Source organism: Triturus cristatus, chromosome 10, assembly GCF_964204655.1.
Source record: "Triturus cristatus chromosome 10, aTriCri1.1, whole genome shotgun sequence".
NCBI lineage: Eukaryota > Metazoa > Chordata > Amphibia > Caudata > Salamandridae > Triturus > Triturus cristatus.
This window is the reverse complement of record NC_140593.1, coordinates 572725500-572750659: the sequence shown is the minus strand read 5'-3', so window position 1 is coordinate 572750659 and position 25160 is coordinate 572725500. Positions and strand designations below refer to the sequence as shown.

At 43.9% G+C, this 25160-nt stretch overlaps 1 protein-coding gene across 1 annotated transcript in view; it reads right to left on the bottom strand.

Annotated features, from left to right (window-relative positions):
- The window catches only part of LOC146789753 (multidrug resistance-associated protein 1-like), a 621679-nt gene that overhangs the window by 50003 nt on the left and 546516 nt on the right, over positions 1–25160 (bottom strand). Inside the window, exons 27-29 of the mRNA XM_085632086.1 lie at positions 23849–23995; positions 10770–10928; positions 3412–3578 (exon numbers count right to left, since the gene is read on the bottom strand). Of these exons, the coding sequence (XP_085488212.1) occupies positions 3412–3578; positions 10770–10928; positions 23849–23995 (473 nt within the window). The remainder of the gene's footprint in view (positions 1–3411; positions 3579–10769; positions 10929–23848; positions 23996–25160) is intronic.

Sequence of the window (25160 nt, the reverse complement as noted above, 5' to 3'; positions counted from 1 at the left end):
TTTAGACGCAGCGAAAGCTTTCGATTCAGTGGAATGTCCATTTATGTTTACAGTACTGCGTAGAATGTATTTCCCTGAACCGTTTTTGCACTGGATAGCACTGCTATACACGGAGCTGAGCACACGTATAAGGGTTAATGGCAACAACTCAGACCCGATCAGCATAGGCCGTGGGACCAGGCAGGGGTGCCCACTCTCGCCGCTTCTTTTTACACTAGTGCTGGAACCCCTAGCATGTATAATAAGGCAAAGACATGCGGACACCGTACTGCAATTTCAGTTCCGACCAATCAGTATATCATTGTATGCTAACGATATGGTTCTCTACACACGATATCCAGATATTAACCTAACACACTTATCAGAGAATACATTAGATTCGAACACCACTCAGGACTCAGTATCAACTGGGATAAATCAGTAGTGATACCACTTACACCTGTCACAAAACAGCCAACTCTAGATTACCCACTACATTGGCAGGCTGAACCAGTGAAATACCTTGGCATATGGATACATCGAGATCCAGAAACGGTGATCCGAGAAAACTATGGCAGAGCAATATCAAAATTAGAGGACCAGATAGATGGGTGGGTCAAACTACCATTATCAGTAGCTGACAGGATAGCCATACAAAAGATGGTTATATTGCTGACATTTCTCTACTTATTCATGAAGATACCGATATGGCTCACACAAGCAGTATTTACTAAAATACGCAAGGCCATGTTGAGACTAACATGGGCAGGGAAGCAGGCGAGAGTAGGGTGGAAAGATCTGACCAGGCCATATTCGTAAGGGGACTTTGGAGCACCGGATTTACAACTATATTTTTACTGAGCGCAAGTGCAACATGCTCATTACTGGTTACACCCACGTGGCCATATTCCACACATAGCGGTAGAACATGAGAGTGTGATGCTGATCCCACTAATCACCTTTCTCTCGGGCCCAAGACGGCACACATCGAGAGCTGTCATACATCCTGTACATTGTACGTCACAGGCATTGCACAAGCTAGTGAAACGCGCATAGAAACTCCCAGTATACGCTCCGGCGTTGCCCATCTCTCACCACCCACAAATAACGGTAACGCAAGAACCGAATATGTTGACCTTACTGGGGGAAATGGGATTAAGCACTATGGGTAACATATTCCCACACGGCAAATTTATACCACAGAACAACGCTTCCCTTAGTGTGCACCTGCATCTGTGTGTGGCAGTGAAGGAATTGTACACCTCGTTCCCTGACGAACCGCAGACGCTTAATGCGCTACAGATCCTGCTGACATCACCCACATGCCAATGCTTAGTTACACGCTTGTGTAACGCGACTCAGGGTGAACAGGTCCAAGCTCCAAATAAAGTGCTGCAGAGGTGGGAGGAGGCACTTGGCACCCCTATTACTAAAGAGGATTGGGAATACAGTTGTGAGCCATTGCAACTGCTTACACCGAACTGCAATTTGCACATTATACACTTCAAATTCATACACTAAGTATATTACACGCCGGCAAAATTGCACAAATATGGATTGCGAACGGAGGACAAGTGCCAAAGGTGTGGCACATCAGGTGCGGATTTCTTGCACATGGTGTGGGCATGCTCCCAGCTTAACCATACTGGCAGGAAGTAACTAGCACTCTTTCTCTCATGCTGGCAGAGCAGATACCCAATGAGCAGCTGATGTGCCTGTTGGGGATATACAAGATCCGGCTAGCTAGGAGGCGTAAACTTCTGGCTGTAGCACTATTGCTGCCAAAAAGACAATTAGCCATACGCTGGGGGTGCAGGCGTCCGCCACGATATAAGGAATGGGTTGCAGACATGACATACTGCCAAGAGTCACTGGAGACATGCAGAAGAACTACCGCAGGCCTCCAGACCTAGGGATTTTTGGGAACCATTTGTGCAGTACCTCAGATCCACACAAACTGATGACTGATTGTATAACATAGCTCATCAGCAGTGCTCACAAAAATGTGGGCATCTTTGATATAGTTGCGGAAAAGGGTGTAGTCATGAAATGGGTGTGGTGGAGAATAAGCAACGCGGGCTGTGGACATTGAGGACAAAATGTAATAAGTTATACAGATGTTGCTGGGTATAATACTTAATAGAAATAAGGGAACAGGCTGTATGTGTCAATAAGTGTAATGTCATTGAAATATGCAGTTGTATGGTAAATGATATCTATGTTGTGTAAATATGCCTTTTTTTCTCTGCCGGCTAGAATAAAATTAACTGATTAAAAAAAAGGTTTGGCTTGATGTCAGTAGCATAGGGAGTTGAGGAACTGGTGTTATGGTGCATGTCAGGAAATGAGGTGTTCAAGCGCATCATGAGCCCTAAAGTAAGCAATGAAATTGGGCTAACCAGTCCCTGGCTTGGTAGCACAAAAACAGCCTTTAACTGGGTGAGGTGTGCCCCTCAAATTTGTGGGCCCTGGAGCCACTGCATCTGTTGCACTATTGACACCACCTCCTCCTCCCTCCACCCTGCCAGTAATATAACCTCTGTATTAGAGTCTAGGATTCTTTGTTCTAAATATATCCATAAATCAGTGATACTTACATTACTTATTGATTATTGACATTGACTGATATGTTAATTGCCGCCCTTTATATTTCTAAAACTGATGAAAGTCAATATTAAAGTCAGCTGCCTGCTCTGCAATTATGGAGGAACTTCGAAATGTTCATAATCATAATGCATACAGATGCTTTAGGCCTAAGCTATCTTGGAAGAGTAGACAACACGAACAAAAGAGTTTAAGTGTATAAACCACAAACCTGAAAAATAATGTAACTTCTATGGAAGACTGAATATGGAGTCAAGTATCAACTGTTAAATGGGTCATGTTTGGGCAGGACCAGAGGTTAGCTACAGTGTGGCTATATCAAAACCCCTATCAGTCAGAACGCTGCATGGTGGACTTGCCAATACTGTGCCATGAGCCAGCCAATGAGCTTCCCTAGACTCTAAGACTGTTTTGGATGTAAGGGCTGTATTCAATAACACAACAAGCACTTTTAATATGAAAAACAATCAGCAAAGAACTGTAACGTTGACACAGACAAATTGCAAAGATCCAGTTGACATGAATTCCAGTTACACAGGAAAATGTCAGAAATGCTTTCTTTACATTTCATTTACTTAAAAAAAAGTGACAATCAATTATGGTCAGGCAAAATGTTTTAAATAAAACATGCAGCTGCCCATCCAATTATATAAATTAATTTGTTCCATAATCATATTTTCTATTGCAAGAACGCTAGCAAATTATCAATACTGGTGCTAATAAGTTTGAGTATGGCAACATATTCCTACTGCACAGTTCTCAACTGAATACAAGCTTCCACATAAACAGTACGATTTTCCACATAATAGCCTTTCAACTTTATCTTACCTGAGGTTCTCTCCTCCTTCAGAACAGGCATGGTCTAGTTTATCAGGGAGACCTACCACAAAGCTTTTCAAGTGAGCAAGCTCCAGAGCTTTCCAAAGATCCTCCTCACTATATGAATCAAATGGATCCAAATTCATCCTTAAAGACCCAGAAAATAAAACCGGATCCTGTCAAAAACAGCAACACAGATGAGAAAATGTAGACACTATAACTAGGCATTCCTTTTACAGTTTCTACTTTTGGTAAATTTTGGGGGAGGTTTTTGAGTGTTTTCCAGTGATCTCAATACCTTAAGAAACAGTGGTTATCAGTGATTACATATTTTTGCCCCATTAAAAACAACAGAACAGCGTATTTCCGGTGTTTATGGAATGTTTTCCTTATATTATCGCTTGCTTTCTGCACTAGTGCATGGTATATAGACAGTGTACGTATAGTATATAGGAGGTCCAAATACACTTTTACAAATCAAAATTATTGAACTACACCATACAATTATTCTTCAGTGAAGCTTTGGTCATGCGCACTCGCTCTTTCCTTCAGATGTAAACTTTTATCTGTGAAAAGGCACTGTCAACATTGGCAGTTTAGAAAGTCAACACCAAAACAGCCAGTACACAATTTGCTAACTCTGGCCACTGACATAGCCTTCCATGCCAATAAGGTGTACCTAAAAATTGCGATTCTCTGGGAGAGGTTCTGGAATATATGCGTTGAACTGGACACATATGCCCTCAGAGTTATTGAAGCGGTCTACAATGAAGCAGTACTTTTCAAAATCTGGAGAAAATGTCCCTTGCGGAAGAGATCTAGAACTTGTGCAGAGTACCAAAGTGAGGCTTCATTGACTTCAAATGTCATGGTTGGTGAAGGGACATTTCTATACATCATTGCAAGCCGTTTCTCATGCATTGTAAAATAAAATTTCATGAACTACTCCTCAAACTTTATTTGCTTACCAAGTGGCAATCATTCTAACATGGAACATGTTGCTGTGCCAAAGTCACTAAAAGTCTCGGCCAGCCTACTTTCAAGGAGATGTTTCACATCTACACCAATTACGCTGCACATTTGGTAGACAAGGTTGTTTTTAGACTCTAGTTTTTTTATTTATGTCTACTCAGCAGTCATGTTTTCCTGTAAAAATATAAGAATGCAGTAGAGTGTACTTTTTTTCACATCACTATCAATAAGCGATCGAAGATTTGCACATTTGTTGCCTTTGGCATCATCACTAATCAAAAATTCTGTAAAGGGTGGCCAAATGGATAATATAGAATTCACAACCTCTAGGACTGAGAACCACCGGCTAAATGACACAGTTGGGATGACTCTTTCTTTGATGCTACACAAAGCACAAAATGAGTTATATTTGCATTTTTGGCTGCGCGCATAACGAAACAGTGCATCAGAACGGACTACAAAGTCAATAGCATTCTTCATTAACTCTGAAGATTGTAATGATGATTTCAGCATACCATCTAGTAAGTGGTAAGAATCTCTTACAGGGAAGCACTTCAGCTTAAGTATCGATTTTGAAAGGTCATCACACAACTTTTTCGTGTAGATAGCTGAATCACTGCAAATACAAACAATATCACTCCAATCTTTGTTGAACTTGGTAAGAACCATTCCCAGCAGCATTCCAAGTGACACTGCGATTGATATTTCCTGGTTCTCTACAGTCTATAAAATAATTGAATAAGACCTAAAACATGCTTCTAAACCCTGCATCTTTAGACAAAAGACCACAAAACTGAAAAAGCAAAAGGAAGAAGAAACAATATTTTCGTGAGATCCCTAAACTACAAAACTCAAGCAGAATAATATTAGCCCAGTCTTTTTTTCTGCTATCTTGTATAACAAACTTACATTGTATTTGCCCGTTCAGGAAGAAATAAAAATGACTCTTTCACTCTCCTTAGCCTTTCTTTGAATTACATTTAATTTGTGGTTGTGCAGGTGTTTACAGAATTTATATGTTTACACTGCTGAGGACCATTTCCCTTTCGATGGGGTTTTATCAGTTATTATAGGTTTAAACTAAGAAAAGGATAGCCTAACTATAATGTAGTTTTCATGCTTTTTGAGCATCTAATCTCCAAATAATTGTATCTTGTAATTTACCCATTGCTTAAACATCTAAAAACAAAGTGCTATATGTAGACTTAAAATCCTTTATTTTTGGTACATTGTGTGCAGTATACCCTTACAACGTATTTGTCGTAATAATCCACATTTCTACCCAAATTCAGACACTTTCTCCAAAGTGTATTCTTCTGCTGCCCAGGCTAGGGAAAATTCATCTAAAGGATGAGCCACAGGTATCATGTTTATATGTCAGAATATCGAACACAGCAATATCACCTGACACAAATGTTTGGTCCTAAATATTTTTTACAATCATATCATCACACTAGGTGAAGATTTTCTAATATCACCTTCAATGGTAAAATATTCTTTTAGAGGTTTTTCTGGACATTGTATTAAAGCCAAACAGTATTCTGATACCGCACCTCTTTGCTAAGGAGGCAGCCTTCATCTGGACAGGGAGCCATGTAACTGGTGTTGCACCATGAATCTATGTCTATGTAATAAAAATAAAGGAAAATTCATTAGAAATGTTCTTGTCCTTTCTTCAGCTCCTTCTTATAGCAGTGAGTAGTAATGCAAACATCTCTTGCTGAGTGGTAACAAGAGTTTGTTTTGTGAGCTGCAACTCCTTGACCATAGGTCTCTTTTGGCAGAAGCAGCAAACTACAACAGTAGGGTTATCTATTTTTCTTGTTATGAGGCATAATTCTCAATTCCTTCTAAATAGGTCAATTGTAAAGTCATTGATGAGGATTTCATGAATCAGGAAGGGGAGTTCAGTTTTTAAGGCACAATTTTTACAACCTTTGATTTTTATCTTGAAAGTAATGTGCGTATTTTTACAAAGATTTACCTGTGTATATAAACAATTTTTTAAAATAAGATTTCCAGAAAAATGCCAGATTTCAGTGGTCACTATTATATATTATATGGTGAAATATTTGCAATGTTGGTGAATATTAACCAGTATCTAGTATAAATTAGCAATATTAGATCCCGCTGCCAAGGGCTATAACTGTTGTTAAAGACCCTCAACTAGAGTTATAGGCCCGAGGCAGAATGGCTATAATGCTATTAAAACATTCCACTCACTAAGAGTAAAATATTCAATATTAAAAAGAGTGAAACTTGAAGCTAAATATTGGAATGTTGGCGCAGAAGATCAATAGTAGCCATTGTAAAAGAGTGAGGTATACACTACAAAATTGCTGCATTTGGATTGGATGCCAGGCAGTCGAAATCCACCCAGGAGAGTCATAGATAGTGCCTCAGACAAGCTTCATTACAGGATCAAGCCCCATTTAACTACATGTTCTGCCCCTAGCAACCACCAGGGACGATCATGGAGAGTGATGACATTTTATACAGATGACAAATGAGAGGCATTCCTGAACACATATTTGCTGGAAGAGGAGCCATTGAATTAAAAACCTTTACTATTGACCAGGTTGAAGTAAAACAGCTTTGAAAGGATAATCCATATCTTAAACCAGCTATTTAAAACATCTGAGGGAAAGTATGAGATTTTATGAATTTACAACATATTATATCTGTTTAGGTCTAGAATATTTATGGACACAGATCCCTGTCTGATCGAGGAAATCCTCTCAGTACCTCAATACCGCCTTAATTTTGCAATATTCATATTTTGCACACAAACAAGGTTTCTTTTTAAAATGTATAGGAATACATTTTTAGGAGTGCAAGAAGCAATTGTAAACACTTATCCTTTTTAGAATGAATAGATATGTTCTCCAGTAGGGAGCTAAACCGTGCAAATGAGATGCATTTTGGACACTTTATTTTTCGTTTTACATTTTCCCACTACGTTTACTAGCAATTGCATTTCCTTCCATGTGGGTACGTGCACCAGAAGGAATTATTTTTATTGTCTATGGAATGCGTCATTCTGGCTCTCTGTATACATTATAAACTGTAATTAACTAAGACATACTTTTAAGTAATTACCATTGCAATTCGGAAAGGATAATGACACAACTATTTTCAAAGACTGTGAAAACTGCCATGGCTACAAATCTTCACAATCTGGAAATGCCGTAAATATGTAATGCAAACAAATGGAAAGGAATACTGTCATAATATTTTCTTCAGGACTTTGTGGCGGGGTGATTAGAACAATTTTCATGTACAAAATCAAATCAAATATTGCTTGTTTGCTTGTCAGTGGAGACTCCACGTCCAAAACATCACCGCGCCAGAAGGTGCCAGAACAGCTGAGGAAGGTGGGAGGATCCCCCCATGTGCATATAGTGCCTTTGTTCTTCCTGCAGCGCGGGACTTGTCTGCTTGTCAGTGGGAACTCCATGTCCCAAACATCACTGTGCCAGGATAACAGTGGAGGAAAGGGGAGGAGCCCGCCAGGTGCATGTAGCACCTTTGCTCTTTCCACAGTGTGGTACTTGTCTGCTTGTTGGTGGGGACTCCACGTCCCAAACATCACTGACCCAGGAGGTGGCGTAACAACTGAGGAAAAGGGGCATGTGCGCCCCACGAGCACATAGCATTGTTGGTCTTTCCACAGCACAAGATGCACCCGGGTAAATCCAGGGCCAAGGGCAGGCTTGTTCTAGGCCCTGAAAAGGCTGGGCTGGGCCATCCCCTTGACTTTGCAACAAAGGTACTGTGTCCTTTCTTACTTTATAACAATTAGTATAGCTGTGCATCACATTGATAATGCCTCCTTCCAGGAACAATATGCCTTGGATTATCTCTGGCCACACCAAGGCTTTGGTCAGCCTTAGAGGCGAAGTTTTATGGAATGCTTCCCTTTGTGACCACTAAAGATACTAAGCCTTTAATTGTCTTTCTACGAATATTTCTTTTATATACTTCTTGTCTTATCCTTTTAGTTTATTGCGGCAGGTGCAATACAATTGACTATCTCATATGCCTTGACCACGCCACAAGGGACACTGTATTTGTAAATCGTGATCAAATTGCTTCTCTTTTAGATAGTACTCTGATTGGGATTTCTTTGATTACTTTTGCTTCTTCATCAAGTCATCATTGGAAAGTACAAGCAGGTAAGCTCACGCAAGGAGCTGCTAGGCATAGCAAGTCAACAAAAAAATCCAATAATTGTACCCTTTATGAGAAAGACCTCCTCATTGAAGAGGATGAATCTATTTTAGGCACTAACAGCCCACACAATGAGATTCTGGGCGGTTCTGATGGGAATCCATAGCCTGCCACTCAAACTCTTCCCAATCTTTTTAAAAAGAAAGCCACTAGGAAATTAATATGAAGGTTTCCCCTTTTGTCAGGCCTTGCTCAGCCCATTTGCACTGATGATTTAGAGAACCCTGCACCTCTCTGCATACCCGCCCGAGAGCTAGCTAAACCCTGCAGTAATCGCTTTTGGCCTATGCATGATGCAACAGGAACTTCTGTTGATTTGGAGATTCCTGTAGAGGTGATAGACCCAATTGTCCCTCTAGAAACTTTGACACTTGAAATGGACAATTCCTCGAAACTAATTAAGGAGCTGAGGGCAGAGGTAAGGGAGATCAGGTCTAACTAATGTCAGAGACACAGATGAAGTAAACAGCCATGAAATAGGGGCACCAGAGCACCCCATATGGTTGCCCACTGCATCTAGTACTTTAGACACAAAGAAAATAGAAAAAGGCAAGTTAGGGGAGCAGCTTCAAATAGTTTGAGAGTGGGGCCCTATGGGGAACCTTGCTTTTCAAGGAAGCCGCTTGCCTACCACCCGCACACCCTAGCCAACAAGAACACAGGGCATGCCTGCCAGGGAAGAACAATTGGCACCAGTACAACAATAGCCAGAAGGCAGTGCTTCATGCCAATCACATGGGCACCCTTCCAGTCCCCCACATCCATATGGTTAATGTACCCAAACTCTCCCCCCCATTCAAGGAACAAAGGTGTAGATAGATTCACTAAAAAACAAGGACATACATTGGATTCGGCATGTGAGGGACTGCAGATCAATTATTTGGGAAGACAATCTTAGTGCCAAAAGATGTATCGAACATAATAGGAATTTTGACAGCATTGAACTAACCTTTACAGACGAGAGACTAGCAGATAATTTGGTGGCACTTGACACCAGGATCAGCCCCCCAAATACACCAATATCCAATTAAAATACCAATGGGCAGGAGAGAAACAGATTAGTGTTTCACTAAACTTCACACATCACACAAATGGAAAATTCACCACTGAGAGAAATCAAATGTGCAGACTGAGTATATTGTCTTCATCCGATAGTCCAACTCCAATAGAGCCCACCCGCAGTAACTTGCGGGATAACCTGAATGGACATCCAGCTACAGCAAGAACTACTACCACTATTATAACGAAAGTTCCCTGTTCAAATACTAATTCCTTCAATGCCCGGGGAATCATTGACCTATATAATACTCAGTAAATTGCTACTAACCAGGGGCAGCTTATCCACTTGAGTGGTGGAGCGTTGCCCCACAAGCCCCAGAGCTGAAAAATAAAACAGTAATAACATTTATTACCGTTTTATTTTTCAGCAACCCATCCTGAACTAATTGTCAGTTGCTATTTAGGATTTACAGAATATAACAATGGACTTTTTCATAGTGGTATAACCTTGAAATAACAATAGTATATTCCCAACTACTCAGTTACAGCACAATTTGTTTGGTATGCATGTAGCACCCTCAGTTGGATTCATCAATAGGGGTTCAGTGTGGTACAGGAGCCAGATTTCATGTGGGCTCCCTTGTGGATGTGAGTGTTGTGCTAGGATGCACTTTTAAATTGGACATGCACACTACTCTGAGTGTGGTTTGACGGACACAATCTTTTGGAGTGCTGATTTGTGGTTTCCCACAATTGAATAGTATAGGGCTGTAATTGTTTTTTTTTTTAATTATTATTATTAGCCATCTTCTTGTGTATCTCCAATCTTACTTTATGACTTATTTTGTTTGATGTTGTGTGATTTGTTGGCGACTTCATTATTGTGTTGCAAGATTTCACGTGTTTCTGTTGTTGTCAGTGAGAGGATGTTTAATGATCACATGTGTTGTGTGACATCACAAGAGAGAGTTGTGTTGTTTCAATTTACATCATGAAGGTATGGTGCTGTTCTGGGTTATACCTTCGCATGTTTCCTTGTAGCCCTGCTCAGTCTGGCAGCCATGATATAACAATGGAATGTCAAAGGAGTCACATGGAGAGGGAGTCAGTTGGATGGAGGAGGGTGGAGGCTAGATTGTCAAATTCATTGTCGAACATTCACTTACCTGGGGAATAATTGTTATTTTGTGTCGAAGATCATGAAGACCTATTTTTGAAATATCAATTCCATCAATGCAGATTTGTCCTGCAGCAGGTTCCAGAATCCGAAACAGACCAAGAGTGAGCGAAGATTTTCCAGCTCCCGTCCTCCCAACAATTCCAATCTGTGGGGATATAATACTCAGACATGACTTCATAACAATTTCTATGCTACCATGAAGTTATTCAGTTCTCTAAGTAAGTCACCTATCCTATTAATTGATTTTTGATATCATGTTTTCTTGACAATAATTGGTGTACCGCACAATACATGTGTTTAAAGTTGAAGACCTAAATCGAAATAGAGCGAGACCATTGTCTTTTTGAAGAAAACCAAACAGTTCTAATGCATTAAAACATGTGATGGCACGAAAGGCATGAGAGGCCTGATCAGCCTACCTTGTTTTGACATAGAGACTCAATAACATATAAACGCTAATAACCCATTGGGTGCGGCCACAGGCCAATGGCTGCACTCCCTCCCCAGTGAGGGTATCAGCCACTGGATACTGCTTTAAGGGATCCTCCAGTGCTCAACCTGGAGGATTCCTTTTGTTAGACCTAAGGGCAAGGGCAGCACGGAATCGCTTCTGTATCAGCCCCCGCCGCCCCCTTCCACCCGTCTGTGATGTTGCGCTGACATCACAGATTTCCACCAGCAGTGGGGAAAACAGAAGGTGAGTTCTTTCTGTGCCATCCTGTGGGGTTTTGAGGGGCCACTATGCCTTCCCAGGTGTCAGGGAGGCATTGTCGTAAAGGGGAGAGTTTGCCCTTTCCAACAATGCCTTCCAGACATGTTTTTCTAGCCGCAATCCACAGCCAGGAAACCACTAGGCCGCCAGGGATCGACATTTTGTTGACGTTGAAATGCCCTCTTTAAGTTGCTTTCAGATGATCTTATGATTCCCCAGGAGATATCATATAGGAACAGACAGGCTCTCCCCTTATGTTTGTTTGATATAAAATCCTATGTGATCTCTAGATCTGTTCAGTGTCTTGTTCTATGTTGTTGTATATATTTGTTTACTGTCTGACCACTGTGTCGTGTGCACTAATTTGTAAATATAATTAATATTATGGGTATATTGTTCTTATACGAAAAATGTGAAAACAATCATCATAAAAAATATTGGGTTCTGCACCCTTTTATAATAACATTGGTTGTGATACAAGTTATTCATTGAGTTTTCACACCTTCAAAGCAAAAGTAGAAGTGTTGGTGTATGAGTCCCACAGGACATTTGCTTGACTCATTACTTTAGGGAACTTAGGCAGTATTCCCCAGCATGTTTGCCTCAGTTTCAAAGGTAGATATGCTCACTTAATTCAAAGAATGTAGTCCTCGGAGGCATTCTTGGACACCCCCACCTTCCATCCACACTGGAAGAAGTTGGATTTAGTTCAGTGAGTGTGCTGATGGCGTATGAAAGACATAGCTAGCAACAGAAGGTGTAAGTATATGTTCACTTGGCAAGTATATAGGCTAAGTCATGAAGGGGGTAGGAAAAGCTTATGGTAGGTCTGCTGATATTGCATAGATAGAAAGCAGATAGTCAAGGTAGTACAGATACTTGTGCCACCACTTCCTCTGCACCTAATACTTTAAACCCACTGGTGCCGCACTCACTCTGATACTGAATTATTCCCTCCCTCAACAAAGCCGATGACTCCAAACCATGCAGAACGCAGCAGGCAGCGTACTTCTTCAACATCCCAACACGCATGCACACACCCTGCACCTCAAACAGCTTCACTGACTTCTCATCCAAAACTGTTTTCAAACTCCTAAAACACACATTTGAAGCCTTACGCAGCACTGATCCAGCATACCTCAATACCGACTCAGATTTCCAGACACCTTTGCTCAGCTGGACTCATACACATTCAATACATAGGCAGCACCAGAACAAGAATAGGCATCTTCTAATTGGCTCCAAATGGACGTAATAACCTGCCTCTACACATATGTGCCTTCTCTAAAATAAGTGCATTCTGCACAGTGGAACACTTGGCTCTTCAACAAGGTTAATCCATGGATCAGGCTTGTCTGCTCTTGCACTGGTGACAGGATACCCTCTTGGCTGATAGGGCGCTTTACAAAAAAAACTAACTTTATAGAGAACTCTGCGCCCAACGCTACATGTATGGGTAAGATGTTTGCCCTGCTTGCCATGTTACTACTCTGTCAGAACTTAGTATATATGTTGTTTAGTGTATGACGTGTAGTGCATTACAGTCACAGCACTGCACATTGCGGTGGACTTGACATATGCTATATTCTTACTGAATACCCTGTTTGTCAAAAGCAAAAAATGTTCATGGTTTATGACATGCACTTTAGGGAACTTAGGCCATATTCCCCAGCATGTTTGCTTTTGTTTCAAAGGTAGATATGGTTAATCAGTTTGAGCAATGTAGGCCTCGGAAGGCCTTCTCAGACACCCCCCAACTTACATCCACAAACTGGAAGGAGTTGGATTTGCCACAGTGAGTGCTCTAAAGATGCATGTAAGGTGGGCGTAGGCAAGATGGCGGGCAGTTACCGTCTCTCCATCCCCGCCATCCATCGGGGCCAAAACCATACCACTGTGTTCACACCATTGGGCCCCCGGTGCATGTCCTGAGCCACAGAGATGGCAGGGGTGAGGTGGATCCCCCCAGGCCTGACAGCTTCCTGATTGATGCCGAATGATCAGAGCTCGAATGCAGAGACATGGATGGGGAATGGAGGCTGCTGCGATGTTGATGAGGTGAGTGGCAGCCCACCTCCACCGCAATGGCCAACTCATCTGGCTACCTACCAGCACCTTGGCTCGGACGTGGGCTTGCTTCTCCAGACACCTGACACCCTGATCAAGCCCCTGTGAACTCGTACTGATTGCAATCTGATTGGACATTTGATCTGCTACGTCCGGCTCACACTAAGCGGCTACCACTGGAGCCAGCGGATAGAGAGCCGTTAACTCAAACAAGAACCCCTGGAATCCTTGAAGGAACCCGCCCAGCACATACTGAAACCGACTCAGGGGCTAGGAGTAAGATTTGGCCTCTCGAGGGTCATACTCACATTCACATCACCCCCACCAGTTGTGTGGCAATGGCCAAAGCTAGAGCAAAGAATGACCGATCCATGAAGGACATGCTGACCAAGCAGGTTGTAGTACAACAGGGGACAAGACGCCATTGGACGGAGTGGAGCATCAGACAGATGGTGATGACCTGGAGAGGTCAGTAACTCGCTCCTTCTTGGAAGCTTTATTCGCATCCCTCCGTGATAACTTCCAGATTGTCAAGAAGGACTTATCAAATGATCTGAGGGAGGGCTGGCACAACCTCGAAGAAGTGGGGGACCTAGGCACCTACATGACAGAACTTTTTCTGTATATCCTTGAAACACAGCCGGACCAACCAACAAAACTTGTTAGGGTGAACTGAGTAGGCCTACCGAGGTCTGCACCTGCCACTCCTGGAGATACACTGGTTTGTGTACATGACTTCAGCTAAAAGAATGTCCTCCGCAAAGCCAGAGAACCCCACCCAGTGCAATTCCAAGAACACACACCTATGCTTTTTCAGGACTTGGCAGCTGTCAAGTTACAGTAACGCCATGGTTTTTGCCCTGCCACTGCCCATCAACAGAGCAAGCTCATTTCATACTCCTGGGGCCACCCTTTCTGCATTATCGTTCGCCTGGATGGCAAGCTACACCAGCCCTGCACCCTCCCAGAGGTATGCTGGGTGATGGGCATCGAGAGTCCAGATGACGAAAGCCAGTGACTCAACTCCAGGGGTCGTAGGCCTTGTAATTGTTAAAGCTGGCAACGAACCCCAACCATGCCCACAAGGACAAAGACAGACTCAAAGACCATGGCATAAGAATGAAGAGCTATGCTGGAGATGCTGTCTGGTGACCTGTGCAGCTCATATGTGACATGATCATGTGGGAGCCCCGAGCATACATTTATTCTTGTAGCTAGGGCATCCGGGGCGGGGGCAGAGGCCAGGCAGCCGTGAGCCACAATAAGGACCCTAAACTCTAATTCCCAGTGGGACACTTAGTTGTTTTCCGAGGCCTTATCCCCGGAACCCTTGTGTTTATTTCTGGTTTATGCAGTTATGTTTATCTTTTGGGGGTACTCACAGGAAATGGTGTTGAGCTGTCTTATAGACATAGGCACATACAGGTTGGGCACTGGACAACATTGGTCCTGAACTAATGAAGGCTGAGCTCTACCCAGAAACATCTCCACTACACACTACTCTCACTCATGATACACATACTGTTGTGAAAATCCTAACCCTCAATGTCAAGGGTCTCAACAACCCAATTAAGCGCTGCGCTATTCTCTCTTATATCAAACAATCAACTCACTCAGTGGTCAATGATTGGCACAGACTTTGCTCTCGTACCTTTCCACAACAGTTCTTCTCATCTGACCCTTCTAAAGCGGAGGGAGTTGCTATTTTGGTTTCCCCACTCATTTCGTGGCATGGTGGGGCCCAAACTCAATGAAATTAGGGGCAGGCTCCTGGCACATAAAGGGAGTGTAGGCTATCATACATTTACAGTGGTTACAAGAGATGGGCCTATGGGATGGCTGAAGAAAATGGTACAAAAGGGGGTGGTGATGGAAGGAGCATCAGAACCAATCAAACACTCACACCCAGTCAACAGATCTGGGTTTGATCCATCACCGTTCTTTAGCCCACTCTGCCACCCCAGTTCTGACATGGCCATATGCAAATCAGTCTGACCCTGTGCCGCATGGGAACAGTCCAGCCCGAACTGCCAAGCCATGCCTTCCCTGGACCGGAAACAAGCTTCCTAGGACCGGTTTCTGGCATTTCATCCGTCTTCAGCCAGGCTTGCTTGAATCCAGTGGCAAAGTGAGCAAGGGACTCACGTCTGAGCATACCCTGCCAACTTATGGTGAACAAAGCGGTACAAAAGGGGGTGGTGATGGACGGAGCATCAGAACCAATCAAACACTCACACCCAGTCAACAGATCTGGGTTTGATCCATCACCGTTCTTTAGCCCACTCTGCTGGAGAAAACAGCATCCACAAACTCAGGGATACACGTTTTACTCACACGCTCAGAAAATGTATGCACGCCTCAATCATTTTCTCAGGACGAGGGAGGTACAATCCTTAACAACAACATCCAAAATCGAACCACATTCCCTATCTGACCACGCCGCAGTTACCTTAGCCTTTCCCCCACTGGAACAGGCCCTCTTGGTCCTGGTGGATGTGGGAAGTCATGCTACACAGGCCAGAAGTAGTAGATAAACTCAACAGAGCCCTTACCGATTCCCTAGCAATCAATGACAGTACCTGTATTGGGACCCTTTGGGAAACCTTGATGGTCGTCATATGCTAGGAACTTATTACTATTCCAGTGGTGGGCAATAAACTCTGTCGTGAAAAGCGAGAGCGCGTGTACCAACAAGTGCGGGAACTAGAACGAATACACCAGAACACAGGCGCCCCTAGGATATGGTGGCAGTTAGAAATGGCACATGCCCAACTGGCAGGTTTAGACCTAGATAAAGCAGAACACATGGCACTCCAGATAAGACACTCCTTCTACGTAGAGGGTGACAGGTGCGCACGGCTGTTAGCAAACAGATTGCAAGCACAGCATCAGGCAGCGGGAGTTCACTCCCTGCGTGCTTCTGATGGCTCAGAAATTGTGGGATACAACCCCATAGCATCACAGTTCTGGGAGTTTTATCAACACTTATATACCCGGCAAACCCTGGATCCAATTAGTCCAGAGACATTCCTCAAAGAGGCGCGTTCCCCATGGCAAATGTCAGAACTAGACCACCCGATTTGGATCGAGGAGTTTATTTCTGCCATTGTCCGGCAGAAGCCTCTTGAATCACTGGGGCCAGATTTTTTACCGGCCCTTTTTTCTAAAACCTTCTGCTCCACAATTGCCCCCACCCTGACGCACCTCTTTAATTCGCTGATGGGCCTGAACAATACTAGATGCCGCTTTCATAGTAATTTCCAAAACGGGGAAAGATAAACCAATCTTAACTCAGATATTTAAATTGTTCACTGGGATTTTGGCTGCTAGATTATGACCCCTCATGCCAGGCTTTATCAACTCAGACTAAGTGGGTTGCGTACCCAACAGGCAGTGCATCGATAATACTACAAGTATCCTGCATCTAACAGGCCCAACGCTCTGGTCGAGAGAAATTGCTTTTGGCCAGCGATGCTGAGAAAGCATTCAATCGTATTCACTGGCCCGACCTGGAAGCCACATTGAATCACTTCGGCTCCGTAAGTGGGACCTGAGCAATTATGGTCAACCCCACACAACAGTCTGTGTGATTGGGTTCACTTCGACTCCCTTTAATATTGGTAGAGGTACACGTCAGGGATGCCCACTTTCGCCCGTTATTTGCGCTCTTCATGGAGCCTTTGGCGCAGCGTATCCGATACAACTCCAATGTTAAGAGTGTCACCTTCGGAGGGGAAGAACACACAATCAGCCTCTATGTGGATGATGTGTTAGTGGTGTTGGTGTACCTGATCATGACTCTGCCAGCTTTTCTGACAAAGCTGGAAACTTTCAGCCAGGCAGAGGGATTTCGCATTAATGTCCATAAATCACAGGCCCTTAATCTATCGCCGACTCCAGAGATGATGGCATAGCTCACGCGTCAACAATCAATCCAATGGACAGTTACGCCCATCCCCTACCTGGGGAAACAATTGGCTTTTTCAGCATAGCTGACTGCGACCTTGAGCTACAAACCCCTCCTTCAGTATATCAAGAGCTACTTAGCTGGTTGGAGGAACTACCAGCTCTCTTGGCTCAGCCGCATAGCTGCCCTGGAGATGACAGCACTTCCCAAGGTTTTGTTCTTTTTCCAGGTGCTCCCAGTGACACCTCTTGCGGAACTACCCTAGCCCCTTCAAGGGGAAGTGAATCACTTTGGTTTGAGCTGAGCGACGGCCTTAATGTGGAAATATCTTAGCTAGAGACCCCTGGGCGAAGGCGGCTTGGGCATCCCAGATCTCATGCAATATTACCAGGCGGTGCAGGTCAGAGTCCTTGTGGAATAATTTCGGGAGGAGTCGGAGAAGCACTGGTTATTTATGTTTAAGTCAGTCACCAGGCAGCACTTATGGAAAATTACCTTTCTGAAACAGCCACACCGACCGAAAAGCCTTTATTCTTCTCACTAGAGTTATGATGGAGGTGTGGGAACAGGTGAGAGTTCATAAGGGACTGTCTTCTTTCCCTTCCCCACTGACGCTGATAGCGGGTAATGCTGACCTTACTCTGGGGATGGACCAGGTGGCATTTTTAGCGTGGCAGAAGGCGATATTCCACTCCATTGGCAACATGTTTGATAAGAAGGCTCCCTCTCTTTCGACCATCTTTGATCAGATTATGCGTCGCCAGAATCCGAAAAATTGCATTATTGCCAAGTCCAACACTGGCTCACACACCCAACGATTCGGCCCGGTTAACAGTGCCCACTTAGTGCTTTTGAGAAGAGGTTGGTGACGAAAACCTCAGACCGCCGCCTAATTACTGAATTGTACAGCATTCTACGCCAGGCCCCTCCGCAAGTCTAAACAACAGGCCAGAGGCGCTGGGAACTAGAACTACAGAGACAAATGACAGAGACGGAGTGGTAAGACATACACCATAGAGCGAGGCACACTACACACAACACGACTAGCATCAAAACTGCCACTAAGATATTTACTTACTGGTACCTAACACCGGTGCGTCTACATAGAGGTCATTCCCAGCGGAGTGCTGATTGCTGGAGGGGCTGTGGCTCACTCGGAACACTGCTTCATCTGCTTTGGGAATGCCCCAAACTCCAGCAATATTGGGACACAATCCTCACTGACATTGATACTCATTTAGCCATGCACCTACCCCACTTCCCTGCTATATAAATGTACTCACCTTCCCACTGAAATCCCTTAGTGCAGTGGTCTTCAAACTTTTTAATGCTGCGCACCCCCAGTATAGAAGAAATTATTGGGTCCTCCTCAGACTGTCTCACAATTATTCTATTTGGTTTTATGATTGAGGCACGCATGGTTAAACCACGCATGCCTCTACCATGCAGCCCAAACCACGATGCGTCTTAACCACACGTTCTTTTACCATGCATGCCTTTGGTATAGGCATGAATAGTAAAGGGGCATGAGTGGCTAAGGTCGCCACTACCCCGCCCCCCACCTAATCCCCCTGACCGCCCCCCCTGCGCTGTCCCTAAAACCATGCCCCTTTACAAACATTACCCCGATCCCCCTTCCCCTGCACTGACTCTACCCATTCCCCTTGCCCTGCCCCAAGACATAAAACCCTGCCCCTTTACTTACACAACCTGACTCACCCACCCGCTCTCTCCCTTAAACTACACCAACTCTTTCCACTGCTCTCCGACGTACCGAGACCCGTCAGTGATAAAAACTACCCTGACAACCAATTTCCCTCCCCCTGTCCTAAGGCCTAAAACCCTGCCCCTTTACATACACTACCCTGACCCCCCCAAACTATGCTGTCCCTAAAACTACCCAGCCCCTTCTCCTGCCCTGAAACCTACCACGACCTCCCAGCCCTAAAATCTACCCTGACAACCCATTCCCCTCCCACTGCCCTGAGACCTACCCTGACCTCTCCACCCTAAAAAACTACCCTAACTACCCATTCCCCTGCCTCTGCCTTAAGGCCTAAAACCCTGCCCCTTTACATATACTACCCCGACCCCCCACTGTCCCTAAACCTACCCCGACACCCCAGCCCAGCCTTGAAAACTACACCCAGCCCCACTTACCTCACCGCATCTCTGCCTGGCTTCTTCCTGCTCCCGTCTTCCATCTAGCCAGCAGCTAGACTGTGTACTGCCGTAACCATGCATATGCATGGTTAAGGCAAGCGTGGTAGCGCTTTCGTAGTCAGAACATGCGTGGTTAAGGCTGCAGGGTTCCAACTGTTTACCTGTCAGGGTGTATGATAGAGGCACACGTATGGCTAAACCACGTGTGCCTCTACCACACAGCCCAAACCACGAATGTGTCTTAACCACGTTTTCCATTACCTCGCATGCCTTTACCTACCCCTCCGACTGCCCCCACTCCCCCGCTGTCCCTAAAACCCTGGCCCTTTACAAACACTACCTCGACCCCTTCACCCCTAGCTCTGACTCGAGTCTCTCTCCTTCCCCTGCCCTAAGGTTTAAAACCCTTCCCCTTTATGTACACTACCCCGACCCCCCCCACTGTCACTAAAACTACCCCGACCCACACACAACCCCCTCAGCCCAGTCCTGAAAACTACCAACCCAACCCCACTTACCTCACCGCGTCTCTTTCTGGCAACTTCCTGCTTCCGTCTTCACCGTCTTCTGTCTAACCAGCAGCTGGAACACGCACTGCCTTAACCACACATATGCGTGGTTAAGGCATATGGGTGGTTAAGGCAAGCGTGGTAGCGCTTGCGTAGTCAGGACACGCGTGGTTAAGACCGCGGTGTTCCAATGGTTGACCTATCAAAGTATAGCGGCTTTTATTTCAGGTAACATACATAGTGGAGGTAGCAGAGCGTATGGGGGGAGGGGCGGTGACCCACATTTGTGTATGTATTTGTGCCAGCATTGTTTCGCTACACACACCAGGTCAGTTTCAGTGGGAAATGTTTTGGAGGGATGCAACATCCAGGTAAGTGTATGTTCCCCATTGAGGACTCGCATTAAGTCTTACCTCTCCACGCGGGGGATGTTTTCTAGCCTGCGCATTGGCCATTGAAGTTGTGCTGCAGCATAGTACATTTCGTAGTTGGAGGCACCCAGTCCCTCCTGTACAAGTGCACGCTATAATTTGCATAGTGTGACCCTCCTTCTACCATTTCCCAAATAAGATCTGATAGGAGTCAGTGAAGCTCTTAAAAAAATTCTTTGGGGAGGAGCTTTGATAGGATCGCAGAGAAAAATATCTGCTGTGACAAAACTTACATTTTGGCTATAGCCACCCAGCCTTGCGGGGACAGGGAAAGAGAAATCTAAAATGGGAGGGATCAGTGAATCGATGTAAGAGGCTTGCCTAAATTGCTCTCTATAAGGTCTGTCCCACAATGGTACATGCACGCCCAGGTATTTGAGCATCACTCCATGTCCCTTTATCTTACTCCTTTAGGTTCTTTTTCCAACTTGCGTTTTTTCTTTGTTACTGTTTCTGTCTCTTCCCCTTTTGTGTTTTCCTCTCCCTTGCTTAGAGTAGGATGTGGAAAAATAAGTGCCGGTCACCAAACATGAGTGCCAGCTCTAAAAGAACCCCTGCAGTTCTCAGTTGCCACTGTTGCTGCAGGCACTTACAGCAGTGCGTGGCTCTCTTAACCCATTCAGCATGTTAACCGCAGACATCCAATAAGTACTGGTATTTTAATTTTGCGCCTTGGCAGTTTTTGATGCACCTGGAATGCTTCCGAACCATTTTTAAACCGGCTGAAATGTGAGCAGATGATGTGTTTTATAACAAGTTTATCACCTGGAGCAGACGTCTTAAAACTTTTTTGTGCCAAGCCCACCCAGAGCAAAATTATTTCAGTTTGGGCCCCATCCAAAAATTTAGAGTCCAGAAGAGCGAGTGCGTGACTGGCATGAATGGGCGAGATCTTTGAAATAAGCAGTATTTTTGTGGAGATACTCGCTGTCGCTATGGGAATAAGGCTGCCGAAATAGATCTCAAGCTTCCCTGGTACATGCATGAGTAGCTCATCTCATCTAAGCTTGTCTTTTTTCCTTTGCATTCTGTGACTTGCCGTCCAGATTTTGATAATGTCATAAACAGATCTACAAATTCCAGAATACAAAGAAAAAAAAATGGATTTGCACAAGGACTTGTAAAATTTGGAAATGCTGCCCCGCAGTCTGCCCCCGCTGAGGGTTAAAGTACAAAGAAATGAGCCCTGCACCTTGATTTCTTCTCCTGGGCTAGGGATGCTTGTGGGCCGCCTAAAGAGCTCTCAAGTCTCTTAGGTACATGCATCCAGTTTCTCAGTTATGCATCCAGTCCACGTGTTTTTTTCTCATTCTGGGATCTGAAGTCCTGCTTTTAATAATGTAATTCCCTTAACTTGAAGTTCCGTAATGTAGAGAAAAAACATCTAGACTGGATAAGCTATACATGCATGTGCCTGGGAAAGGTGAGGGCCCTGCCCTAGAAGTGTTCACCCGTCCAGGGATTAAAGTATAAAAAAAAACAAAAAAACATGTACCACACCCCGTTCCCGGGCCATAGCGCAGCTGACCCCAGATATCTGCCCCCTCTGGGACATCAAGTAAAACAATTTAAGACCCACACCTTAATTCCATGCCCTGAGCTATTATTCCAAAGGCACTAAGACAACTGTCAAGTTTCCCTGGCACACACATGAACAGCTCATCCACTACAGATATTTTACCTTTGCATTCTGGGATTGGTAGTCCTGATTTAATAATGCAAGAGACTAAACTTTTTGAATGCAGAGAAAAAAACATGAACTGAATGGGTTATTCACCACATGGCTGAATTGAAAGATGTGAGTGCTGCCCCCCTGGGCTTCGAGTGATAAAAGGAGCCCTGCATCTCATCTTCCTCCATGGGCCATAGCAAAAAGGCCTTCAGCTATCTGTGTCCTGTGATGCTTGAATTAAAGAATTGGGCCCTGTACCTCACTTTCTTCCCATGGGCCTTGTGCTCCGAGGCCCCCCAGAAGTCAAGGCACTTGGTGGATCTACATACAAGGCCCGGTGCCTGTTCGGTCTGGGGCTTTCCACCAGCACCATCTCCCCGGTCCTCCTCCATGTGTGTTTTAAACAAAGGCAATGTGGAAATGCGCCAAAGAATTTTGTGCCTACCAAGGAATTAGAACATTGGAATGTGGAGCACTCCATTCAATACAATGGAGTGCTCCATGCATCTACGGGCTGGTAAAGGCCCGCAAAGCAACATTCCAATGTTGTTTGAACAAAGGCCTCTCGGAGCTTGAGGGGATTTCAATCCCCTCGGGCTCCGAGAGGCCTTTGTTTAATTTGTTAGAGCATTCTGCCATCTAGTGGCAGAATGTTCTGATAGCCTTATAGCCCTTCGTAGCTGGGCTATGCCGGCTATTAAAGTCCCGCTCCCTTGTTAAAGGCCCTCGGCTCGGGCCTAAACACTTTCATTAGCATATTGTTTCTTTGCCTCTACAAATAACAAACCTGAGTACGTTAAAACCATGCCAAAAGTGCTCATTATAGAAAATCACCCTAGTAGCTTCTCCCTTCAATAGAATCAGAAGCACTCAATCACAATCCCGCACAGCAGCAAGTTTCCTTTAACCAGCAGAGAAGCTGTACCAACAAAGGCTTTTAATAGCTGTCAAATTATCCTGCTGCAGCTTCTAACCCACAAGTCTTAAAATTTCAGTGAGCTTCCAATATTTTAAAACAATTCTCAAACTTAAGAGGTCATCTAAACTATTTCACCCAGGCCAATGCTGACAGCTCTTTTTTCCTAGAACCAGAATACTTCACTGAAAAGCATAATTTGTAGACATTTTTCATTTAGTCTCCAAATAAAGTTCACTTCGGAGGAATATTAAAATATGTAACAATTTCTGCAGAATTTTCAATATTACTGTTTACTTATTCATAAAAGTAAGGGATCCTGTGCATTCTATGCGATAAATCTAATTTTGGGTATTTGTCACAGAATATATCCATTTTGTAATTTTCAACGGAACAAAACAAAGCCAAAACACAACATGTGTCCACATTTTGTAATATAGGGTGCACAGGAAACAAAAAGAAGAAATGCTCTATTAATTTCATTCCCAAGTCTTGGGTATAGAAACTACACAAGATCCTTGTTGGTGCACTTTAAGTATATAGGTCCCCTTTAAGTATACAGGCATTTCCATTTTTGAAAGACAATCACATGATTAAGTATCTAGAAAACATCTATTTTTCTCTGTATTGCTGCACAAATCAAATATTTTCATACATATATGTTTTAAATACATTTTGATGCACATACTTTTTCGCCTTCTGCGATCGTCACAGTGATGTTTCGTAAAGCCAGCTCTAAATCACTCCGGTATCGCAAGCCATAACCGTTGAAAACAATTTCACCCTTCTGTGGCCAGTTCTGCAGCACTGTGCTCTGGGTGGATGTCCAGGCGGCCTGAAAAGAAGAAAAAAATGGTAACGGCATAATTGAAAGAGAATCGCTCTCCACTGTTACAGGAAATAATAGATGTTTAATTAGTCATTGACAAAGCAGGCCTAAGTGTTTATGTGGACATTCTTGAACGTTAGTTGCCCACAGATCGAGCTGGGAACACCACGGGCCCCTGCTGAAGCCCTTACACTTCAAGGGAGTTCATCTCTGTAACAACTCATTAAGGCAGATTCAGAAATGGAATCAAGAGCAGGGCTTGTGCAGTCTTTCAGCCAATCTAAAATGGCATATTTCACCTGAGTCTTCCAAGAAAGTAGTCACCACCTTGCCTTACATGCATCAGGAAAGGGTTGGCAAGTTATTTCAAGAACATTTGTCATTTTTATCATTTTATGCAAGGGGATAAACATACAAAAGATTATGACACTTCAAAGTACATTGAGTAGAAGTGTGATGTATTTTTAACAAGTCCCTGGCAAATGTTCTGGACCATAGACCCGGAGGATAATTCAATGGATAATATCAAACTCCTTGACAGGGTTCGCCTGGGCCAGTCACCATCACTTTGTCTCTTTGGAACTACAGAAATATTTCTTGCACCATAGAGGTCTGTATCTTGCTCATGCATCTTGCTTATACAGTTACTATCAGAAGAGCTGCCTTTCAAAAGAGAAACTTTGTGTCCCAAGAAAATATTAGCTCAAAGACCACATTCAGTTCTCAATTTGTAGTCGGCCTTTTTTACAAGCATGAGTTTCAATAATAATCCTTTACATATTTGCTGTATCAAAGAAAATGTGAATTATATAAGCTCACCAGCTCATATCTTTAATCTTGCTTCAACTGCTAGAAGTACATGTATCCACCTAATCTCAAAAACTCTAGACTGTATTGCAATATGTATATGGGTTGACATACGACGCAGTGTACCCCTTGGAACTCCAGCTCTTGAAATGCTTCTCCTTGTTTTCATAGACCTTCGTAGAACTTCAAGGCATTTGCCCTTGTCCTAAGGATAAACATGGAATTGTCCTCAGAAACAATGGAGGTAGGATTAAGGATACAGAGGTCTTGGTTAATAATCTATCCCTGCACCATGGTGAACAGAGTTGGGATTGTTGGCATAGACAATTAAGGAGCTTGCACGAGGCAGGCCAGATTTAACTAA